The sequence below is a fragment of the Rhodamnia argentea genome, chromosome 8 (genome assembly GCF_020921035.1).
Source record: "Rhodamnia argentea isolate NSW1041297 chromosome 8, ASM2092103v1, whole genome shotgun sequence".
In the NCBI taxonomy this organism is placed as follows: domain Eukaryota; kingdom Viridiplantae; phylum Streptophyta; class Magnoliopsida; order Myrtales; family Myrtaceae; genus Rhodamnia; species Rhodamnia argentea.
In genome coordinates this window covers 19,101,501-19,122,506 of record NC_063157.1, presented here as the reverse complement: position 1 = coordinate 19,122,506, position 21,006 = coordinate 19,101,501, and the positions used below count along the sequence as shown (strand labels likewise).

At 39.3% G+C, this 21,006-nt stretch overlaps 2 protein-coding genes across 2 annotated transcripts; both read left to right on the top strand.

The window, feature by feature from the left end:
- Window positions 1-2,902: 2,902 nt before the first annotated feature.
- Window positions 2,903-7,493, top strand: LOC115728005. The gene is made up of 3 exons (XM_030658333.2): window positions 2,903-3,648; window positions 6,268-6,484; window positions 6,614-7,493. Exons 1-3 carry the CDS (start codon window positions 3,433-3,435, stop codon window positions 7,105-7,107), a joined length of 927 nt encoding a protein of 308 aa, XP_030514193.1. The 5' UTR covers window positions 2,903-3,432; the 3' UTR covers window positions 7,108-7,493.
- A 9,512-nt stretch (window positions 7,494-17,005) lies between these two features.
- LOC115728013 (glucan endo-1,3-beta-glucosidase) lies at window positions 17,006-19,148 on the top strand. Its single transcript, XM_030658341.2, has 4 exons — window positions 17,006-17,455; window positions 17,566-18,144; window positions 18,612-18,924; window positions 19,049-19,148. The coding sequence occupies exons 1-4, from the start codon at window positions 17,006-17,008 to the stop codon at window positions 19,072-19,074; spliced, it is 1,368 nt and encodes a 455-aa protein (XP_030514201.2). The 3' UTR covers window positions 19,075-19,148.
- The last annotated feature ends 1,858 nt before the right edge of the window (window positions 19,149-21,006 follow it).

Below are 21,006 nucleotides of genomic sequence, written 5' to 3'. Positions count from 1 at the left end.
CCACATTATTTCAAGCTCTTCTTTGAGAAGCCCTTCGTTTGAAATTTTCCTTCATCTAATTGACAAAGATTGTCTTGAGTAATTAAGATAATGAGGAAATTTATTTCCCTTTAAATGATGATTCTACTCTTTCTTCGAATCTGAGCACATATGATTAAAAAAAAAAACTCATTTTTTGTCTAACTTTTTAGGACTCCTCGCGTTTTTTTCTCGCATAATTCTAAATGGGAGTTTCATAACAAGGTTGTGAATGCAATTGGACCCATTTGCCATTCCATTTGACCATTCCTATTTTTTGTACTTCCATTTACTAGTTCTATACTTAGGGTGCGCTTATTTCACCAAAAATTTAAGATTTAAAAATTATTATTCGAGAAATAATTGGTTATTTTGCTTAGAAAAATTAATCAAGGAAAGTATTTTTCATTTTCGGCAATCATTTATAGCTAACTATTCTATTTTTATTCTACCGATAGAACATGGCCGTATAAGTTGATACCATCATTATGTAGAGAAAGGTGTTAGGTGTCGTAATGATAAACAGCTTGTCTAGCCGTGCTTTTCTTTTGAATTTTCAGAACTTCTATTTTTCCGTCCCCGCAGGGGCAGAGAACCCGTAATTGTCCAGGTTGTGCTGCCGTAGGTTTCAGGGAAAGTCAGAATAGAAGAGCATTTATCTTAGGCGGGCTTACTACTTAGTTGCTTTCAGTAGTTATCCGGGCATAATGCGTTCTCGAAAACTAGTCGTGTCTTCAACCATGCATAAGAATTGAAGAGTCAAACCATGCCCACGTAAAAGTCAAAATCTGAAGGCTGAACTTTTGGTCAATAAAGACAGATGATGCAGCGTGTATCCTGAGGACTTGCAATTTTTTTTTAACTTAGAGGTTACGATTACAAAACTGAGGCAGGAAAAAAAAAAAAAAGAAATTGAGGCCGTTAAATGAATAGTAATTTTTTGAATCTTGTTGACGAACTGCTGTCGAAACACTTGTCTAAATTCTTTATTTCGAAAAAACTAATTAATTTAGATGATCAATAATATTTTATGTTTGAATATTTTTATGAATGATAAAAGACATTTCTCGTTCAATTATTTTTATAAGTGATATAATTGATAATTGTCAAAATCATTCATTCTATGCAAAACATATGCATCCTAAATGAGAAAATATTTTCATTTTAAATGTTCTAAATACACGTGACACGGGAAGGATAGCGCCTTGAAACCGACTAACTATTTTCATTGGGGTGTTACAAAACAAAATCATCTTTTTAAGGAAAAATTCTACTTTTGGTTCCTTTCACATTTTTTTCTAATCAAGTCTCTATACTTTTAATTTGTGTATTTGAATCTTTCCACTCTTGCAAATTTCAAAATCAACTCCACCCGTCACCAAATTCGACCAAATCCATTCCGACCTGATTGTCGAAACCATGCAAAATATGACGCGCATAAAATTTATGGATGCCGGGGTGGGCGTGCATGGAAAAAGTCGAGTTAGTTCATACAACATCGGCTCGCGATTTGAAGAAAAATCTTATGCACATCACGTGCCGTCCGATAATTACGTGCCGTCCGATAATTTAGCTGGATTCAATGCCGGAGGGACGCGAGCGAGAGAATTTATGGAAATATAAAGTCTTATTCTAATAACTTTGTTTTGGTCCAATTATTCTAACAAATTAAAAGTATGGAGACTTGATTTTTTAAAAAAAGAGCGAAATTAATATAAGAACGAAGGGTAGAATTTTTTTTTTTTTTGTTCTCAAAGGAGGGGGAAATGATGATGACTACAGGACGAAATTGAAGTCAAATTATTTTAGCGGTAAAAGAAACACTGCCGATTATTATATTCATTCAATTCAATAATGACCAATAAATGGGTGACGTCACATGAAGCGTCCAATGTGGTGAACGTCACTTTCCCAGCCCTACCTTTCCAATCAAGTTAGCTCCTCCCCCTCTGACTTGGTCCCCAAGATTTTACATTGGCCCTTGAAATTACGCTTATGCCCCCATCCACTCTCATATTGACTATCTTGCCACCAACGTTTTGCAAAGAAAGGGCAATGAAATGATCCATCGCTCCCTTTCGTCAAGTTGTCACTCCCAAATCCCAATGGGTGAAATTCGATTATTTTGAAACTAATGTTGCCACGTGTCGCACAAAAATTGAAAGATTGGCAAAAAAAAAAAAGTACTTTTTTTCCGAGTATATCTTAAATGGGCCGTTCTAAAGGATATCATATATTCTCGGGATGCAATTTTAATTAGCAAATCGGTATTTTCCATAGTTATATTTTGGGGGTGTTGTTCGTTTCAACGTGTTCAGCGATCTTGCACATGTTTGCTTTTAATTAGTACGTCACATGCGGTTCCGATTATTTAGTCGATCCGATTCGATGGCTCGATACGGTTCCGATTATTTAGTCGAGCCGATTCGATGGCTCGATATATATTAACAGCTTTCGATTCATCCGATTTTGTTTTCGGTTCGTCACGAATGACACGGTTGGTTGCCATGCTTATTTGTGATTCGGTTAGAAGGCAACGACGCGAGTTTTATATGCGGTGCGTGGGACAATCCGTCTAGAATCGTTTTTTGACCGTTTCTAGGTTTTCACCGGAATAATCTTGTCGCCTCTCGCATATGCTCCCGACACAACCGGGATTTAAAATCCATTCCGAAAACTAACTCGCGAATTTGAATTAAACCTCGTAACGAACCTGTCCGAAACTGGGGTCCGAATTCAAAGACGAATCGGGTCGCCTTATCCAAAAACTCGCTTGACGATGGACCTCGAGGGCAGAACCGTCATTACACCCTCCACCCCAACACAAACACACAAAAAAAACCCCTTATATTAGCTGCGTCCATTGCCGTGGCTTTTCACATTCGAGAAAAGAAGAAGAAATAGTCTCTCTCTCTCTCGATCGGTCGAACTAGAAATCGAATTTGCATTCCGTCGAGACGAAATCGACGAGAAGGGAATTCCAGAAAAGAGAACTCGAGAATCATATCAGTCGGTGTCTACTTTTCCTGAATTTGAAGCTGAATAAGGGCGAAAGAATTTGAGTTTCAGAATCCGCAATCGGAAAATTTTCTGTTTTCTTTAACGTAGAGGTCGCTTGGCTGAATTTGGCGGAATTCGTTCCAAAATCGATCGCTTGCCTAGGGTTTTTCCCGAGGATTTCCCCCTTCAGCGTGGTTTTTTTTTTTTTTTGGGGGACGTTTTGTTGGTCTCCGCTGTCGAATTGAGCTCCGCATAGCTGGATTGGCGTGAGTCCGTCTTTCAATCGATTGGCTTCTGTAGGGTTTTGTGGGATCTTTTTGGAGCGTCAATATGAATTCCTTGGGGATTTTCTGACGGTGGTCGGAAGGCGAGGGATATTGAAGCTAGTTGAATCGCCTTGCGACTCCGTGTGTCATGGATTGCACGGTGTGCACGCCCATCACGGAGAATTTTCTGTCGAAGAAAATTGGGGAACTCGGAGGAGGTTTTAGCCATGAGAGCGAGCACGACCTGGCGGTGATGGTGAGCGAGTTCCTGGAGAACGGAGCGAGCGGTGGAGCCGAGTCGTGGTGCAGCAGCGACAGTGACTCGGGGCTTTGCGATCTCGCTCAACTCGCTGACAACATCACCGTAAGTCCTGCTTAATTGTCGGTCTCTTTCGTGTTTGAGCGTTTGGATTTTACCTTATTTGTGTGTATTTATTGTTGCTAACGGGTAAAGTTTTCTTTTTCTTTTTCTTTTGTTTTTTGCAAGTTCGAATTTGGTAGTTATAGTTGATATAGAAATCTCAGAAGGAATTTCAACTTGTCAAGCCTACGGCTTTTCTACGGTTCAGTTACTTCTGTAGCAATTAAGGGAAATAGTAGAACGAGAAAGAAAAGAATGGAGCCAATTGGGGCGCGCATGGTAACACTTCTCTCCAAGAAATCAACTTCCTGGTCGAAATTGATTTTTCTACTTTTCCTCAAAAGTAGAAGTTGATTTTTCTACTTCTGCTTCAGATTGACTTCTGATCGAAAAAATTCGTTTGGTAACAGTTGAAAATTTCTATTTTTGAAACATTATTAAAAAAAATTTCGATGACGATAGTCGACGGCGGCGCCGGTGCAGCGCGGCAGCAGGCGGCTGCGGTGGCGGTGGTCGGCGGTTGGCGGTTGTGGCGGCGGTGGTCGGCGGCGGTGGCCGGCGGCCACGGCGGTTGTGGTCGGCACCGGCGATCACAAAGAACGATGGTCGGCGGAGGCGGGTGTGGTCCAAGAAGTGATTCTGGAGCCGAGAAGTAAAAATTTTTTACTTTTCAAAATTGGCCAAAAATCTTATTAGAAGTGAAAAATCTTGCCAAAAGTGAAAAATCCCATTAGAAGTCAAATTTTTTACCAAACGGATTTCTACTTTGATCATATTTTTATCAAACACACATTTCTCTGCCGGATGGACTTTTGGCAGATAAATAGAAATTCTAAAGTGATTTCATACAGGCCCTTGGTAAACTTTGATGCACGAATTTTCATTACTTGGAGGAATTACCTGTCAACTTTGGCTATTAGGTTGATCGTGGGAAGGATAGTTAAGCTCTGCTTCTCTCATGGAAAGTGGGTGAATTGGTGTGGTTTGTAATAAAGTTGATTTTTTGCAGTTTATGTGTCCTGTGTTATTTGTCTGGGGTGGTCCTTGGGGAAAACTAGGGTGGCAATCATACTTCTCGAGCCCTTTTGCGCTTGCCATTTTGTTGGGTGTCCTTATGATTGATATGGAAATTGCTGGTATGCTAGGATATAGTGAATACAGAGTTTGTATGGTGTTGAATATCTGTGATTTGTGTTTTGGTGCCATGGGATGAATTGTAATTGCCTCTGAATACAATTGTTTGATCTTGTAAGGACCTTAGGTTTCTTAGACAATGATTTTTATGTGAATGGGATTTTTGCTAGCTTTCCTTTGGCACCTTGAGTCAGACGATTTCGCTATCTGTGCCTGGTACTCCCATGAGAAGTATAATCGATAGTTCTGTTGCAGATTGCGAAGTGCCACTATAAACTTTACTTTACCTTAAATAACCTCATGTTACTGTCCAGCTTTATTTTCTTGAGTCACAGTTGATTAACCAATGGAAGTTATAACTTCTGTGGGTATTTGAATCAGTTGTCAGCTGTTTTTCAACATGTTTTCGTGAGACTGCCATTACCAGTGCTGTCCTACATCAATTTGCTGGAATGGATATTTATTTTATGGCCTGATGGTGCGTGGCTTGCTTGGTATACTGAGTGTTTTTGGCAACTAAAAAAATGGAAAGTCATTACTATGGAAGTTATAAATGAATGGAGATGACTAGACTATTCTTTTTTTATTTGATACTTATTAGGTTATGGACATGGAAACTGAACAGTCCATACAAAACACAAAATTTCTCCTTTCATAGAAGTTCGGAGATGAATAGTTTCAGTCATGAAATAAATGAATATGGAATTTGTTAGAGATCAGTGATATTAAGTTACCCTTTAAATTCTTACCAAAAAAAAAGTTACCCTTTAAATAATTTCTTTCTCCTCAAAGGTTCTCTAGTCAAAATTAAATGCTATCGGTAGCATGCATGGAGAGTGTGCGGATGAGGATGATCAATTCAGACCTGGACAGAAACTATACTAGAACCAATTAATGGAAGAGGATCAGATCGCCAGAAAGTCGATGTGTTATGGTGTTGGGTTATTGTGAATTTTGTAGATGGAATGAGTAGGACAGATGGAAATGGAATAAGCTGCATTGGAGCCGCCATAGGCTGAGAGCCGACCATGGTGGATTAGCTATATTCTTAGGTGGTGTCATATTGTTTTAGTTGGAAATGAAGTATCTGTTAATAGCACTGTGGGTCACATTCTAATTAGATGAAATATGAGTCACCTTGACCTGGAACTTGTGTACATATTGAAGACCATCTTAATCACCTTCTAAGATAATCAAGAAAATTTTGGTCCTTAGGGAATGAGAAGATCTGATTTGCCATTCGGATCGAAGTTCTTTGTGCAAGTCACAGAACTGTTTTGCAATTGGGAAGGACATATAAGATAGATAGATCTTAGTCCATCCGAGAGCAAGGGGCATGAGACTGGTTTAACTTGCAAGATAGATTTTTCCTTTCTTACTGTTTGATCTGTTGTTATTTTTGCTTTTTTGGTGTTTTCCTATACCATAAAAAGTCGAAATGGTTTTGAGTTGATTCTCACGTTATGCCAATATGCCTTTTTGTCACAGTTCTCTAAGTGCAACTTGGATCAGTATGAGAGTGACTTGCAATCAGTGGTCCATTCACTTGTGCTCTCGATCAATGAGATAGACCTTCAGTTTGTCAAGTCAGGACCGTGTAACGCTAGCTGCATTAGATTTTCTCTGGTTCAACTATTGAGACACTCGGGATATGATGCAGCAGTTTGTTCATCAAGATGGCAGGGTGGTGGCAAGGTTCCTGGAGGTAGTTAATTGATCTTTCTCTGCTCTTCAATGCATTTGCCAATCCATTTACTTTGTGTTGCCAACTGTTTCTTTTGCATTGTATGCAACTGTTTCAGCATTGTCTTATGTCACACGATATATGATGCAGGTGATCATGAATACATTGATGTGGTTAATCATACCGGCTCCGGAAACTCTGATCGATTGATCATAGATATCGACTTCCAGAGCCACTTTGAGATTGCTAGAGCTGTTGAGTCATACGACAGAATATTGAAGTTACTTCCCGTGATTTATGTGGGCTCCTTGGGCAGGCTGAGTCAGTTTCTTCAAGTGATGGCTGAAGCTGGTAGGTTTTCGCTGAAACAAAACTCTATGCCACTCCCTCCGTGGAGATCTTTGGCATACTTACAAGCGAAGTGGCACTCGCCCTACCAGAGACAGTTCGATGCCGAGAAGCAGAGCGGTATCGGCAGGAGCCTGTCGGAGCACAAGCAGTGCAGCGGACATTTAAAGCGGTTGCAGTTGGCTCTAGTGTCTCAGATGGAAGCAGACCGGCTGTTGAAGCCCAAAAGTGGCAACAATAAGAACCGGAGGCTGAAGGTCGATCGGCGGTGGCACTCCCTGTTCAGGACTCGTTGACGGCTTGACCAGGGACTTTGTGTGGTTTTCATTCTTGAGAGAGAAAATATATTGCGGCTTTTTTCGTTTAATTTTTTTTCCCCATATAGCAAATAAGTGTGGACCAAAATGTCAAGGTGGTTCATACACTATGGTGGGCGTGATAGGCTCCACCGCAATATAGAGAGACTCTTTCATTTTGAAGTCGGCGTATAGTGTAATTTTCTTCCGGTGGAGAGAACAGCAGTGCTCTATGGAGAGTTCAAGGTTCTCTCAGGTTATGTCGCCTTTTCTTTTTTGTTTTGAGTTTTTGTAATCCTCGCCTCTCTAATTTTGTGGGCATGGCAAAAACCTGGCTTGTTTTTACGTACTCTTTGCGACATTTTATGGATTTCCATTTATGGAAACAAAAAAGATTAGCGTAGTAGCTTTAGCTGCTGATTCTCTTTATGGTAAGATATAGCCTGCTGAGTTTCCTTCACTGAAGTGGGAATGGAGGAGCATACAACCGAACGTCCGGCAAAACTTCGCATCTTGAGTTTCAAATTCGAATTCGCGGTAACATTTGCTAATCACGCCAAGTTCGCCCCACCGCCTTGATCCGAAAGGTTGAATGTCGACTGGATGTATCGCAAGAAACTCTTCGCAAGAAACTCTTCGTGTGATGCGGAGGATGATAGAGCACCGGGGAGATTCGGCAAGCGATTGCATAGTCATATGAGTTCCGCGAGGAAAAGCGCCATGAAGGTGGCGGATGAAGGTGGCGGGTCGGGGCAGATCGATCTGCATGCCGGCAGTGGGAGGTTCGTGGTGAGACAAGGATATTCCAATCGAGAACCGAGGCGGTGGTAGCTGGAGCACAGACGATCACCAATGAGGGAGTCAGTACATGGAAAAGTTCCTTCTCTCCATTTTCAGCTCACTTGGAATTTTTGTAACGAGCAAACCCTCCACGACTTCAAAAAAAGAAGAAGACAAAACCGTCCTTGACTGATTGATAAATCTATTTTATAAAGAGTTTATTTATTATTTTAGACTTAATATTTGCTTAGTTTTAATTGAATTTGATGTCTACTTTATTTATTTTTAATTGATTTAGTTGGTAATACGATCTTCAGTCATGCAAATTTGAAATCAAGGAGAATCAAGCATATCTTGGGGAGAAATTCAAAATTTAAGCTAAATTAGAGTTTTATTTTTGGGAGAAATCATATTTGGGAAGAATTTTTTATTGCAATACTATTTTGATGTGATTCAGATTTCTTTTTTTGAAAACAAGAATAAGGCAAAAAGAAACGTGATTTTCAAGAGGAGAGAGAGAGAGAGGAGAGTTTTTTCCATACCAGTTTTGCTTTTATTCTTCCTTTCAATGCCGTATGCCAAGTGAAGAAGAATAAGGCGAATTAAAAGTCAATCCTTAATTATTCTTAGTGAAGTTGTTTGAGTTCTTCGTCATGATTAGTATAGTCATTATTTTTAGTTTAATTTTTTTATGTTCTAGACAACTTCTTATTAGAGCTACTATGTAGCTTAACTATGATTGATTAATTTTTCAGACTCATTTATGCAATTCTAGAATTCATATGTGTGAGTTATATATCACGTTCTTAAAACTTTTAAGCGCTTGATCACCACTTGAATGATTTTTGTTGGATGTTTGAGACCGAAAGAAGATTCTGTGCAAGTGCTTTATGATATATATGGCCATGAATTCACATGGACAGAGATACCTTAGGTTGTTTGTATGGTTTCGGTAGTAGGTAAATCGAGAGTGGTTTATTGAATCCAGGAACATTCATAGATCTTCATGCGTTTGAATTTATTTAAATTCGCTTGGACCAAGTGTGGGTTAGTGTGGGTTGCTATACCGGACCAAGGATAGTGATTTAAACTGGGAAGTTCTACCATCACATTGTGGATTCAATTTGATTGCATGACGAGATTGGTTAATTAATCATGATTGATTAAGTGAAATTGGATGCTCTAACGTTTTTTTCATTCTTAATAGAAATCCAGTGTTTCTTGCTTCTTTATATTTGTGATTTCTATTTTTGATTTTGGTTTGCTTCCTTGGTTAATTTATTTGTCTTTAGAATTTTGATTGCGTTATTGAATCTTTAATTGGTTAGATAAATTTGAGAATTATTCACCTTTAGTAAGCAATTTGATTGATTTGTTTACAATCTCTGTGGGAGCGATACTTTTATTCATCACTTTATTACTTGTTCGATACATGCACTTGCGTTGCTAATCAAGAGAACACACTGATCCTTACAGTTGTGATTTCCATTGATGGGGCTATGAAGATCTTGGCGATACGGAGAAATGATGAATTCCGACGACAATTTGTCGATGTCGGCTGGGCCATGACAACGTCTTTAAGGTTCATTCCGATCACAGACTCTGATGGTGTTGATGCCTCTTTAGCTTGCTGTTCCCAATTCCCCGGACCACAGTGAAGGAAATAGATGATGTTCCTTCCTTCATTCGCCAACTCTTTTGGACGTTACCATAAGGGTTTTACACCCGCCATGAAAGGTCCAGTTTGTGCCATAACTACTCCGCAGTTTCCGTGATCCAAAGGTCCATTATCGATGTACTCTTCATCACCGCCTTACCGAGATGTTAGCAGTCAAGAAATCTCTTTGCACGAGTTATGTCGCAGCTAGGCAACGTAAAACGGGGTCATTCAGGAATTGACGTTAACCGAAGTACTGATCTCATGAAGATCAGATCATCCATTTATCACTTAGACCAGTCAATGAGCCCTATCCCCATCTAAAAAGCACAGATCAAGGGTCTCCTATCTGTTGCTTTCTTTGTTCTTTTTCTGCCTTCGTCTTTAACTTTGCAAAACGGGACGCCGTGTGATTCGTGTTGAACAGCAGAATTTTCCACGACTCATTTACTAGCGTTAAAGTTTTGCCACCGGCACGTTGAGGATAATATCATCTATAGTTATTTCAATCAATTCTTTTTTTTTTAAATAAATTTTTAGCTATATCATAGAAGTTGTTTTAGTAAGTATCTAGAAAATAAAAAACAAATAATTTCTTGAAAACATTGTCCAATTTCTTTTTTTTTTCTTGAACGAACATTTTTCTAATAGTTTTACCCTCTCTAAAAAAGTGTTTGAGGCACCATTTGTTTAAAAAGTTTTACTAACATAATAGTCTTTGGGTGACCGTGAGAATCACAATGTATTGTGAGCCACAAATTTTTAAAAGAGTGAATCTCAAAATATTTTTTAATTGATTTTTTTTATGGCAAAAAACAGAATGTTAGCATAATAGTCACCAATGTTACATAATCAATTTTTTTTTATTTAAATTGATAACTTACACATCAAACCCCAACCCCACCCCGCCCCCGGGGAAATGATTTGCTGCTGTCAGGCTTAATAAGTTTTAAAGGACAATATCACTTGAGGGATACTAGATCAACATATTAGCCGACATGATTTCGACCAAAACATTAGTGGAAATCAAGGTCGACCATGTATTTTTAAGGAAAATTCCTAATAAGAGCATGAAGTGCACTTATTTTCTTAAATAAAGGTCTGAAGTAAACCTTATTTCCAAAAAAGGTCTGAAGTGCCTTCATTATTTCATAAAAGAGCATGATTAAGAGCATTTTCTTTATTTAACTTTTTTTCTTTTTTCTTTTATGTTTTCTCATTTTTTCTGTTTTCCTTTTTTTTTTTTCGCCTTCCTTTACCAATGGCGGGCCATCGCCCAAGTGAGCCGAGGGCAGCCCACGCCAGTGGCCGGAGAGCCACAAAGAGGGGGAAAAATAGAAAAAAGAAAGAAAAAAATAGGAAAGAAAGAAAGAAAAAGGGAAAAAGAAGAAGAAGAAAATGATGATAAGGGGCCGATCTTTCTTTGAAACAATTAAGACACTTCATGCCCTTATTTAAAATAATTTCTACTTTAGGCCCTTATTTGAGAAAATGAGGGCACTTCAAACTCTTATTTAGAATTTTTCGTGTATTTTTATATCATGTTGAAAAATTACGACACGTGAAGAAATTAATATTAAATGCAAAAAATTATAGTTACCTGTTATTTTTAACATAGGATCAACAGCAATACAAATATTCCATTTTCATGTCAAAATCAATTTGTGTTTCCATACTGCTTTATACCATGTCGATGATTGTTAACTTCGTACAAAACTATAATTTTCAACTGACTACCAAAATCTAGTAGCCATCTAGTAGCCACACTTCCCACTTGGGAAGGGAGAGATTGAAAGTTCGATTCCCCACCTTTTCGGGGCTTGGGGATGGAGACACATGACAAAAGAAGCGTAGTTTCGTAATCTATACACAACACATGCACACATAGTGTGGCTTGCAAAACAGAATATGATAAGAAAGAATTAGAGGAAAAACACTGATGACCAAAAATAGAAGAAGAAAAAATGCATAAAAGAGGGGAAAAAAGACGGCAGAAAAGTTGGAGTAGGGGAAGAGCGAGTAGATAGGTAATTTTTTTTTTCAAAGAACCATAATCATTAAGGAGAATTTCCTTTGTAACTATATGAGATTAAGGTAGTGATGCAAAAATGGATTTATAAGTGTGGACTGGGTGCAGGCACATTTAATTCTCTACACCATGAGCTTGAAAAAAAGGTCATGTTTGGACCGTTCGAATTTTGACCCGCATCTTACTTGATTCATGAGGCTAATAAAATACTTATGAATTCGAATAGATGATTACGCACTAATTAAAGAGAGTTCTCTTGTCATGAAAAAAAAAATTTTCCAAATTGCTTGAAAAGTTAATAAGAAAACTCTTCAAATGAGCCGCCCTAGTTTTTTTTCTCTTCTCCCTCTTATTTTCCCACCCTTTCAACTTCAACCTTTATGGTGGGGAAGGTTTGAGCTAAGATCTCTCACTTCCTTCCCCTTTTTCGTAGGCTGTTTTGATTATCTATTTTCTTTTCTTGCTTTCCTCCCATTTAAGAGCATTTCTCTTTCGATTTAGTCTAGATCTGGGAGTTTCTCTATCCCATTTTTGAGAAAATTCTATCCCAATTTAGTTTAGATTTGAGTTTTTTTGCTTGAATGTTTTCGAGGTTTCGTTATCCTTGGGTTTAAATGATGAACAAGTCCAAATTTGAAGGAGATCGGAGGAGTTTCGTGAATGTTTTACTTTCATAAGCGTCAAATCTATACTCGTTCAACCTTTTTACTCTGCTCGGTGATGGTGCTGGGAGCGCCAAACCTAGATGCGCCTTGCAAAAAAGACAAAGCCGTAGCAATAGATGGAGATCTTGGTATATGCTCATTATTGAAGAATGATACTGTGATCGGCTACCGATTTTGATGTGAAGAAGTCATACATGTGATTTTTGAGCGAATAACCTATAACCTTATTATGATGATTTCTCTTATAATCTGGAGTTGTTGCGACCTAAAAGTTCGAGTGAATTTCGGGTTAATGGATTACCAGATTAATTAAATGAATTAACTAACCTAGTTCAAGCTCTCTCAAGCTCTACCAATTTATAACTTAGGTTCACTTGATTTTAATCAAAAGATTTTTAATTTTGGAGCCACCACTGATCTTTTTTGGTAGGTAAATTAGATACCTAAATAAAGTATGGGAGAATATTTTATTTTTTGCAAATCGGAGATTTAGGTTCGAGAACTTGATTATATTAATTTTTCAATTAACACCCTTTCGGTACCATTCTTGTGACAATTTTCTTGATTGGCAAATTCAATTGATTTCAATGAATGAATTAAGGTGCAATTTTTTTGGGTTTTCTTGATTAAATGAATGCAAATGCAACTATATGACATGAATAATAATGACATGAAATGCAGTTATAAAATGTGTAACTATATGATGACATGACGGAAAATATATGATATGAGCAATGACCATGCATGATGACTTTTAAAAAAAGGGTTTTAATGCAAGAAAAATGTGAAATATACTTAGATGACATACGATATGAAGTCTAAATTATATAATATGCAAGATCGTTCGATTTTTTTTTTTATTTTTCGGATGAATTTATTTCCTAAAATAGAACTATGTCAAAACAATGTTTATCTTGCATATTTTAGAGCTTAATTGGACTAAACCCTAATATATTAAATATAGATCATCTTAAACATAGAATTCCATTAAAACATGCAATTTCTATCCTAAATGACATGTAAAGATGAAAACTAAACATATGACATGGCATGAATGATGGGCAAAAATGTACTATGAACATGTCAAAATTTAATAGACTATTCTAGCCTAAATGACATGAAAAACAATGCAGGAATGACATAAAAGAACAATGCATGAATGACATGGAAAAATATATGAATGACAATGTAAAATAACCAAACTACATGGTGTGCAATGAATATCTTGTTCTTTTTATGAATTTTCGGTTTTTACCTTAAATTGGTCCGACAATTAACACAAATTGATTAATTGAAAGAGTCACTTTGAGATATAATTTCCGAAAAAATTCATTTAAAGTCAAGACATGATGATTTTTTTATGATTTTTTTTATGAAAAATGAATCAAATAAAAATATAATAAACGTTGAGCATAATACACCTTTAAAATCCAAAATTTTTAGATGAATTTGCTTTGTACCGTGGAGATGAGGTTAGAAGGTAATTTATTCACGTCGTACTCCTGGGGTGGGGTCGGATAGTGAATTTATGATTAATGAAATTAGTCTATCTAGTTCCAAAGTTATGGGATAGGGTACATACTTTCATCGTGCGGATGACCTCATACTTTGGGGGTGAAGTCAGATAGTCATCCATAATGCACAAATTCCGAGGACTAAGGCACAAGGGAGCATGCATTATGTTCAAGGTAGATTATAAAAATATTTGATTTATACTATAGTATAAAAAAAAAAAAAGAAATGATTTTCGGCCAACTAGGAGTAGGTGCCGAATTTTAAAGGGGATAATCCCTATCCACAAAGGATTACATATCTTTTAAACTCGAAAAATTATCTCTTGAGATTTGAAAGGAATTTTCAAATAATTATCCAAATCTAAAAGATATGATCAGAATTTTGAAAGGTTCCAATTCAAACAACAAGATAATCTTGAATATTCCAAAAGATGTGCATAATAACTTTAAGATATGATTGTGATTTAGATTATCTTAAATTCAAATCAAATATCTAGAGATATACTGCAAATTCGAGAAAATGCCCTCAAGATATACGCAATAACCCACAAGCCAAAAGATATGCATAACAGTCATGAGATTCATTTTATAATTCAGATCTCAAACTCGGCAATTACCACATATGAACTAGCCTATCCGAAAATCAATCTCATCAATCAAGCATCGAAATTATGTATATAGATTTTTCGGAATATCATGAAATAAGAATATTGCCTAATTCGAGAATTGACCCCAAACTTGAGCACAAAGCTAACTCGGACCGACCAATGGGAAGCGACACGCACCTAAGGGATTCGGTGAAGTGATTTTGCAGCAGCTAACTCAAGCTTGAATCCACACCAAATAGCAAGAAAAATCACTCTGAAAACGCTGAACAAATTAACCCCAAACAGCAAACAAATCTGCACTGAATAGTTGGTAAAAACGTCCGAAATGGGGCTGTTTTGGACCCCGAACAGCAGAGAATTTTTTATGTGAAATAGCGACAGGAACGACTTCAAATCACGGGGAAATCCGGGGCTAAACAGCGGCTGAGATGAGTCTCAAGTCGCTGCGAAGCGAAACCTGCACGGTGAGCAAAACCAGGGCGGATCTCGTCTTGGACAAACGGTGACCAACAGCTGGGCAGCAGTGACAGAGTGTAGCGGCTTATAGTTCAGCACATGGAGCAAAACCAGGGCGGATCTCGTCTTGGACAAACGGTGACCAACAGCTAGGCAATAGTGACAGAGTGTAGCGGCTTATAGTTCAGCACATGGAGTTGTGGGACATGCGATGGCTTCTTGTTTGATAACAACGGACTGGAGCAGGAACACCACCACCGCCTCAACTTGCTATGACCAGGGAGCAGCCGAAACTTGGGGGGGGAGGAACCATGGAGGGAAGCTTCAAGGAACACCAAAGGGACTCGAAAAAAAAATGGCTCTCGGTTCTCTCTCCCCTTTTCTTTACGTGAATTCTCCTGAATGTAAATTGTACCGACCCCGAACCCTAGCGTTAAAGTTAAAGAGGGTTTCCTAACCCTAGTCAATGTAGGAATTAATTCTAACCGTTAGATTAAGAGACCTAGTTGAGATAAGATTAGACGTTGGCCGTTAGATAAAATTTTTTTGAACTTTGAGGAGTCCCAACGGGTCAAAACACTTAAAAAATTCGGCCATGGGGGAAAAGATATGGGCCAGCCGAGAATTGCTCTTTCATGGTGTCAATTCACGCAAGTTCGGGGTCAAATCGGGCTCTAATTAATCAGGTAATTAATTAAAAGCCTTATTCATTTAAATGAGCTACACGGACTGAATTAAAATTAGAAACAGGCCCCAAATCTCATTAAAAAATCGGAACAAAAAGCTTCTAATTGCCAGAAAAATTTGCCTGTGAATTTTAGGTTAGAATGCCTATCAAATTAAGCTCAAGTCGCCTACCGTCGATCCAAATGAATATGTAAATGCAATGCATGCTCAAAGGAAATAAAATATGCTACTCATAAACAAATAAATTATTTTTTTGCGAGTACTAAACTTAATTCTCATTTTTATGAATAAACAACTGAAAAAAGTTTAGTCAAAATTTAGGTGTCAACAAGAGTTTGTTTTATTTTGGAGTTGATTGAGATTTATCTTGGTTTGTAGTTGAACTAGAATGTTTCTTTCTAGAATTTCGAGCAATTAAATGAAATGTTATTTTGACCAAAACAACAATAATAACTCTTCACGGTTGACACTGTGCGATAATATCATGCCCACATCGGCATTCGTATATGAGCTCTTCAAGAACTAAGAAGCCACACGAATATGTTGCTAGCCGTGTGACAGACTTCAAATGCATCGTGATAGCACACTTCGTAATGACAAATGAAGTGTCATAGTCTAAAGAGCGAGATAAAATATTACGTAAATTTTTAATTTCTAAAAGTGAAATGCGAGAAAATTCTAAGAAACTAAAGTAAACGGTAATAATAATTGAAGGAGAATTCTATAATGGAGGGAATTAGATTCGTCTATTATTCCATGTCACGTCTCTGATTACACGTTGCTCATGTTTGAGTTGTTGTACTTGTGGATTAGCTAATCTCACCACAACTTATTAGTTAGTCTCCGATTGCACGTTGCTCATGTTTGTACACATGAAGTGCGTTATAGCAGCGGGGGATACGATGATGTTGCCTTTTATATTAATGGTTTAGCAATAATATAGCATGCGACAAACCATGAGAAGTCTAATATAAACAAAATATTAAGCAGAATAGTATTCGTTTAACGGTTTAACCCGCAAGAGGATTGGCTATGATCTAGTAAGGTTTTTCCGTTTCTGTTTAATCAAGCATAATCATTGATAAAACTTCATGGCAACCGGATGAACAAGTCATCCTGTTTCGGGGGAATGATTTTGTAATGAAGACTAGACTGTAACTTCCTAGCATTACTCTTCTACGTATCATGTTTCAGACTCTTATAATTGCTGGTTTTCTTCTACGGACAGAATGAAAAGTAGGCCTTGCGTTGACTTTCCCTTGTCATGGAGTTGACCAATGTCTGATTTCATTTCCGACCCATCAAAATTGAGGACCGTCCGACAGTTTTAAACTAGAAAAAAAAAAGTTGAAAACGAACATCCCACCAACCAATAATTAGCAGGTTTGACCCCACTTTGACCAACCACCAATGTCTCCCCACCGTCCTTTGGCGCTCTATGTATACTCCAGAATCCCATCTCTCCTCTCCTTGGCAACCCCAACCCCAAAAGGCACCCGATCATGGCCACCCACCGCCGCCTCCTCCTCCTAACCGCCGCCCTCCTCCACCTCCTCGCCGCTGCGTCTGCCATCGGCATCAACTACGGCACCCTCGGCAACAACCTCCCGCCCCCTGCCCAGGTGGCCAACTTCATAAAGACCCAGACCATCATCGACCGGGTCAAGATCTTCGACACCAACCCGGACATCCTGCGCGCCTTCGCCAACACCGGGATTGCTGTGACCGTCACAGCCGGGAACGGCGACATCCCAGCCCTCACCCAGCTTGCCTTCGCCCGCCAATGGGTCGCCATAAACATCGCACCGTTCTACCCTCAGACCAGGATCATCCGCATCCTCGTCGGGAACGAGATTCTCCACTGGGGGGATAAGCGCCTCGTCATCAACCTCCTTCCCGCCATGAGGACCCTCCACAATGCTCTTGTTCTTGCCGGTTTCAGGGGCATTCAGGTTGGAGAGTCTCTCATACCTGTGTGGACAGATTTTTTTTTTTCCATGCATTATTGCTTCCCATGCAACGTTAGGATATAACTAATGTCTTGCATTTGTTCTCTGATCAGGTATCGACCGCCCACTCCCTCGGTATCCTCGAGGTGTCCGAGCCACCGAGCCTAGGACGGTTCAGGCCCGCGTACACCCGGATCCTCGTGCCGATGCTCAAGTTCCTCCGAGATACCAAATCGGCCTTCCTTGTCAATCCCTACCCTTATTTCGGCTACTCCCCTCAGAAGAATAACTACGCCCTCTTCAAGCCCAACCGAGGCATCTACGACAAGTTCACCCGCATCACCTACACCAACATGTTTGACGGCCTGCTCGATGCTGTCTACTCGGCGATGAAAGCCACAGGCTACGGCGACGTGCCAATCGTCGCGGCGGAGACTGGGTGGCCCTCCCTTGGCGGCCCTGGTGAGCCTGCCCCGACCCTCGCAAATGCAATGTCGTACAACGGGAACCTGTTGAGGCATGCCTCGTCACGCCGAGGGACGCCCCTGATGCCGAACCGCCGGATTGAAACTTACATCTTCGCCTTGTTCAATGAGAACCAAAAACCGGGCCCGATCGCTGAGAGGAACTTTGGGTTGTTCTGGCCAGACTTCTCGCCGGTCTACAAGATCGAAATCTTGCGTAGTGAAAGGGTACGTGGAATGGCACAATTGCATGGCATAGTCATAGGTTTTGTCTTTGTATGCGTAGAAGTCTACAAACTTTAAATCACACTTTCATCTAATAATTTCGACTTTTCAAATGACTTAAAAAGTTTGGCAACGAATAGAGTCACGACATGCAACTGATATAACAAGTCAGAACTTGCAAATTGCATGTTACCTACAAAACATTAATACACCTTATTAGAAAATGACTTTGCTTGTATAACAATCTTTGGATGACTGTGAAAGTAATATCATGTTGTAGGCCATAAATTCTTGAAGGAGTGGATTCTACAATAGTTTTTCATTATTTGTTACTTGTTTTTTAATTTTTTTGCCCCATACAAGTTATTAATCTCACAGTGGATTAAAAATAGTTACATAATCTTTTCTCTTAAAAAACCAATCTACCATTACTAGGACATTTCTAATTTCCAAATACTTATTTCATACAGCAACAACGCGGGGCGAGAGGTAGGCCCAGGACCCCCGTGGGCAGGGCTAGGAGGGCGCCGCGCAGGGGCGGCGGCAAGCAGTGGTGCATGCCGAAGCAAGGTGTGAGCGATCAGGCGTTGCAGGCCAACATAGACTACGTGTGCAGCGTCGGTGTCGACTGCCGGCCCATTCAGGGCGGTGGCCCATGCTTCGAGCCCAACAATGTCAGGGCCCACGCTTCTTACGTCATGAACTCTTTCTACCAGACCAAGGGTCACCAGGCGTACAACTGCGATTTCTCCGGCACTGGCGTGTTGACCTCGGTCAACCCAAGTGAGTGCCCTATTATTCTCCATCTTTCATTAACTAAATAGAGAACAATAAGGAATGTGGCTGAAGACAGAAGAAGTGAACAAGAATATTTATACTCATACCATTTTGGGCTCTTTCTACACAGGTCATGGTGCATGCAGGTACATATGAGAAATCGGAAGTGTGGAGACGACGGCAAGACTTGCCAGAAACTGCGAGGGCCGTCTTGCCGACCTTGTAATGCCAAAGAATTAATTGAATTCTAACACAGATGATTCTACTATACTTGATTAATGATCATATATTTTTTTTCAATCCGATCTTCGAAAGTGCTCGACTTGTGAACGATATCCCAGAGAAGCAGAACATTTTATGCGGAGCTAATTGAATTTTATTATGCTACTCTGTATCTTGATTGATCAGTCACTGCTCATGATAAAAAGAGCAAGTTGTGTGGAGATTGAATCTCTTCACTCAGTTTGAACAGACCTAAAGGTCCTCAACATGCCTCAAGTAACTTTATGAATATACTATATTCATGTCAATTTGATGTGTTTATGCATCTTTGGACATCCTAATACATGAAAAGGCATTCCTTAAACATATCACTTAATGTTCTTTAAAGTTTATTTATGTTAAGCGTCTGATTCATCTAAGTGCTTGGTTTGGAGGCGCCAAATCTTGTGATCGACTCACAATGTCTTCCCCGGAATGACCTTGAGGGAAATGCTTGGCATAGGGAGCCCTACTGTGACGTCTTGAAATTTTGACGTTTGTAAGAAAAATTGGAAAAAGTACACTAGAAGTACCATAACTTATGTACGGCGTTCACTTGAGTGCCATAATTTTCAAGCGGTCCTTGTTTTGATCTGTTTTGACATGGGTTTGTGTTTTGGCTAAGCTTTGCAGAGCATCATGTGCTTATCTTTTCTTTGGCCCCCTTGAACATGATACGTGGTGACGATGGTTTGCTTAAGTTCGTTGAGAACTGTTCTCTTTGTACACATTTCACCCATGTAACACCACTTTGCATCTTGTTATCTCAAAAAATTTGCTGCCTGAGAAGCCAATGATAGACGTCAAACGTAAAATGACAACCTTCTGAATTGCTCTGCGGTCGTTGTGCTTACCATCAGGATGATGCTAGTCGAGAAAGGAATAACGACTCGGCTTCTGGGTTCAATGAATTTTATGATGATAATAACAAGGTCGACCGTCGAAAGAGAATGAACTTCAAAAAAAAAAAAAAAAGAAGGGGAAAAATTGCGGCAGCGGGTGTGGGCCAACCCGCAAATGCCACGTGGCAATTGCAGGGGTGGCCCGACCACTCGATTTGGGTGAATCGGGTATTTCGGAAAGATCTTGCAGGACATAGCGCAACTGCATCCTTCTATTGGAATTCTATTGGATTGCTTCCGGTTTGATCTCGGTAAAACTGATTTGAAGTTGTATTATATATGTTATGTCTGAATTGAACATGCCACAGTACGTACTGAGATATCTCCACATGACGATTCGGCTCTGGGAGAAAATAAATCGATTTGTCGAGGGAAAGACGCATGAGGTATCGCGTCCGACCATGTGGAGTCACTGTAGTGTCAGAGAGGCCCCGGCTATGCTAATTGCCCGAACAGCCACGACGACCCTGAGCATGATGATAGCATGTGGCCAAGCCTACGTGGTCATGTTGCATGGCCGTGTTATGTTGATGTTGGTGCACCGCATTTTTCCTTATAGATTGTTAGCCCGACAAGATCGATCATACGATCTCTTAATTAATAATTATTTTGTGTAAAAAACACGCGGCAATGATATATGAATCTACGATTATGATTGTACCGCCGCTGACGGCATTGTCAGGAAATCATTTTTCTTTTTTTCCCAACCTGATTTTTGGGTATTTGGCATCGCAATTATCGAGAGGATCTTTGATTTAATGCTATCTAGAAAAATCTGAAACATCCTATTTCCCTCGAATGGTGGCATTTTTAATGCTTAGATGCGGATCGCATCCGATGAGATCTTTATGGAAAATGCCAGCCGCATATGTCGAAAGTATAGTCCCACAACGGATCTTACACACGCAATCTCTCTACAAGTATT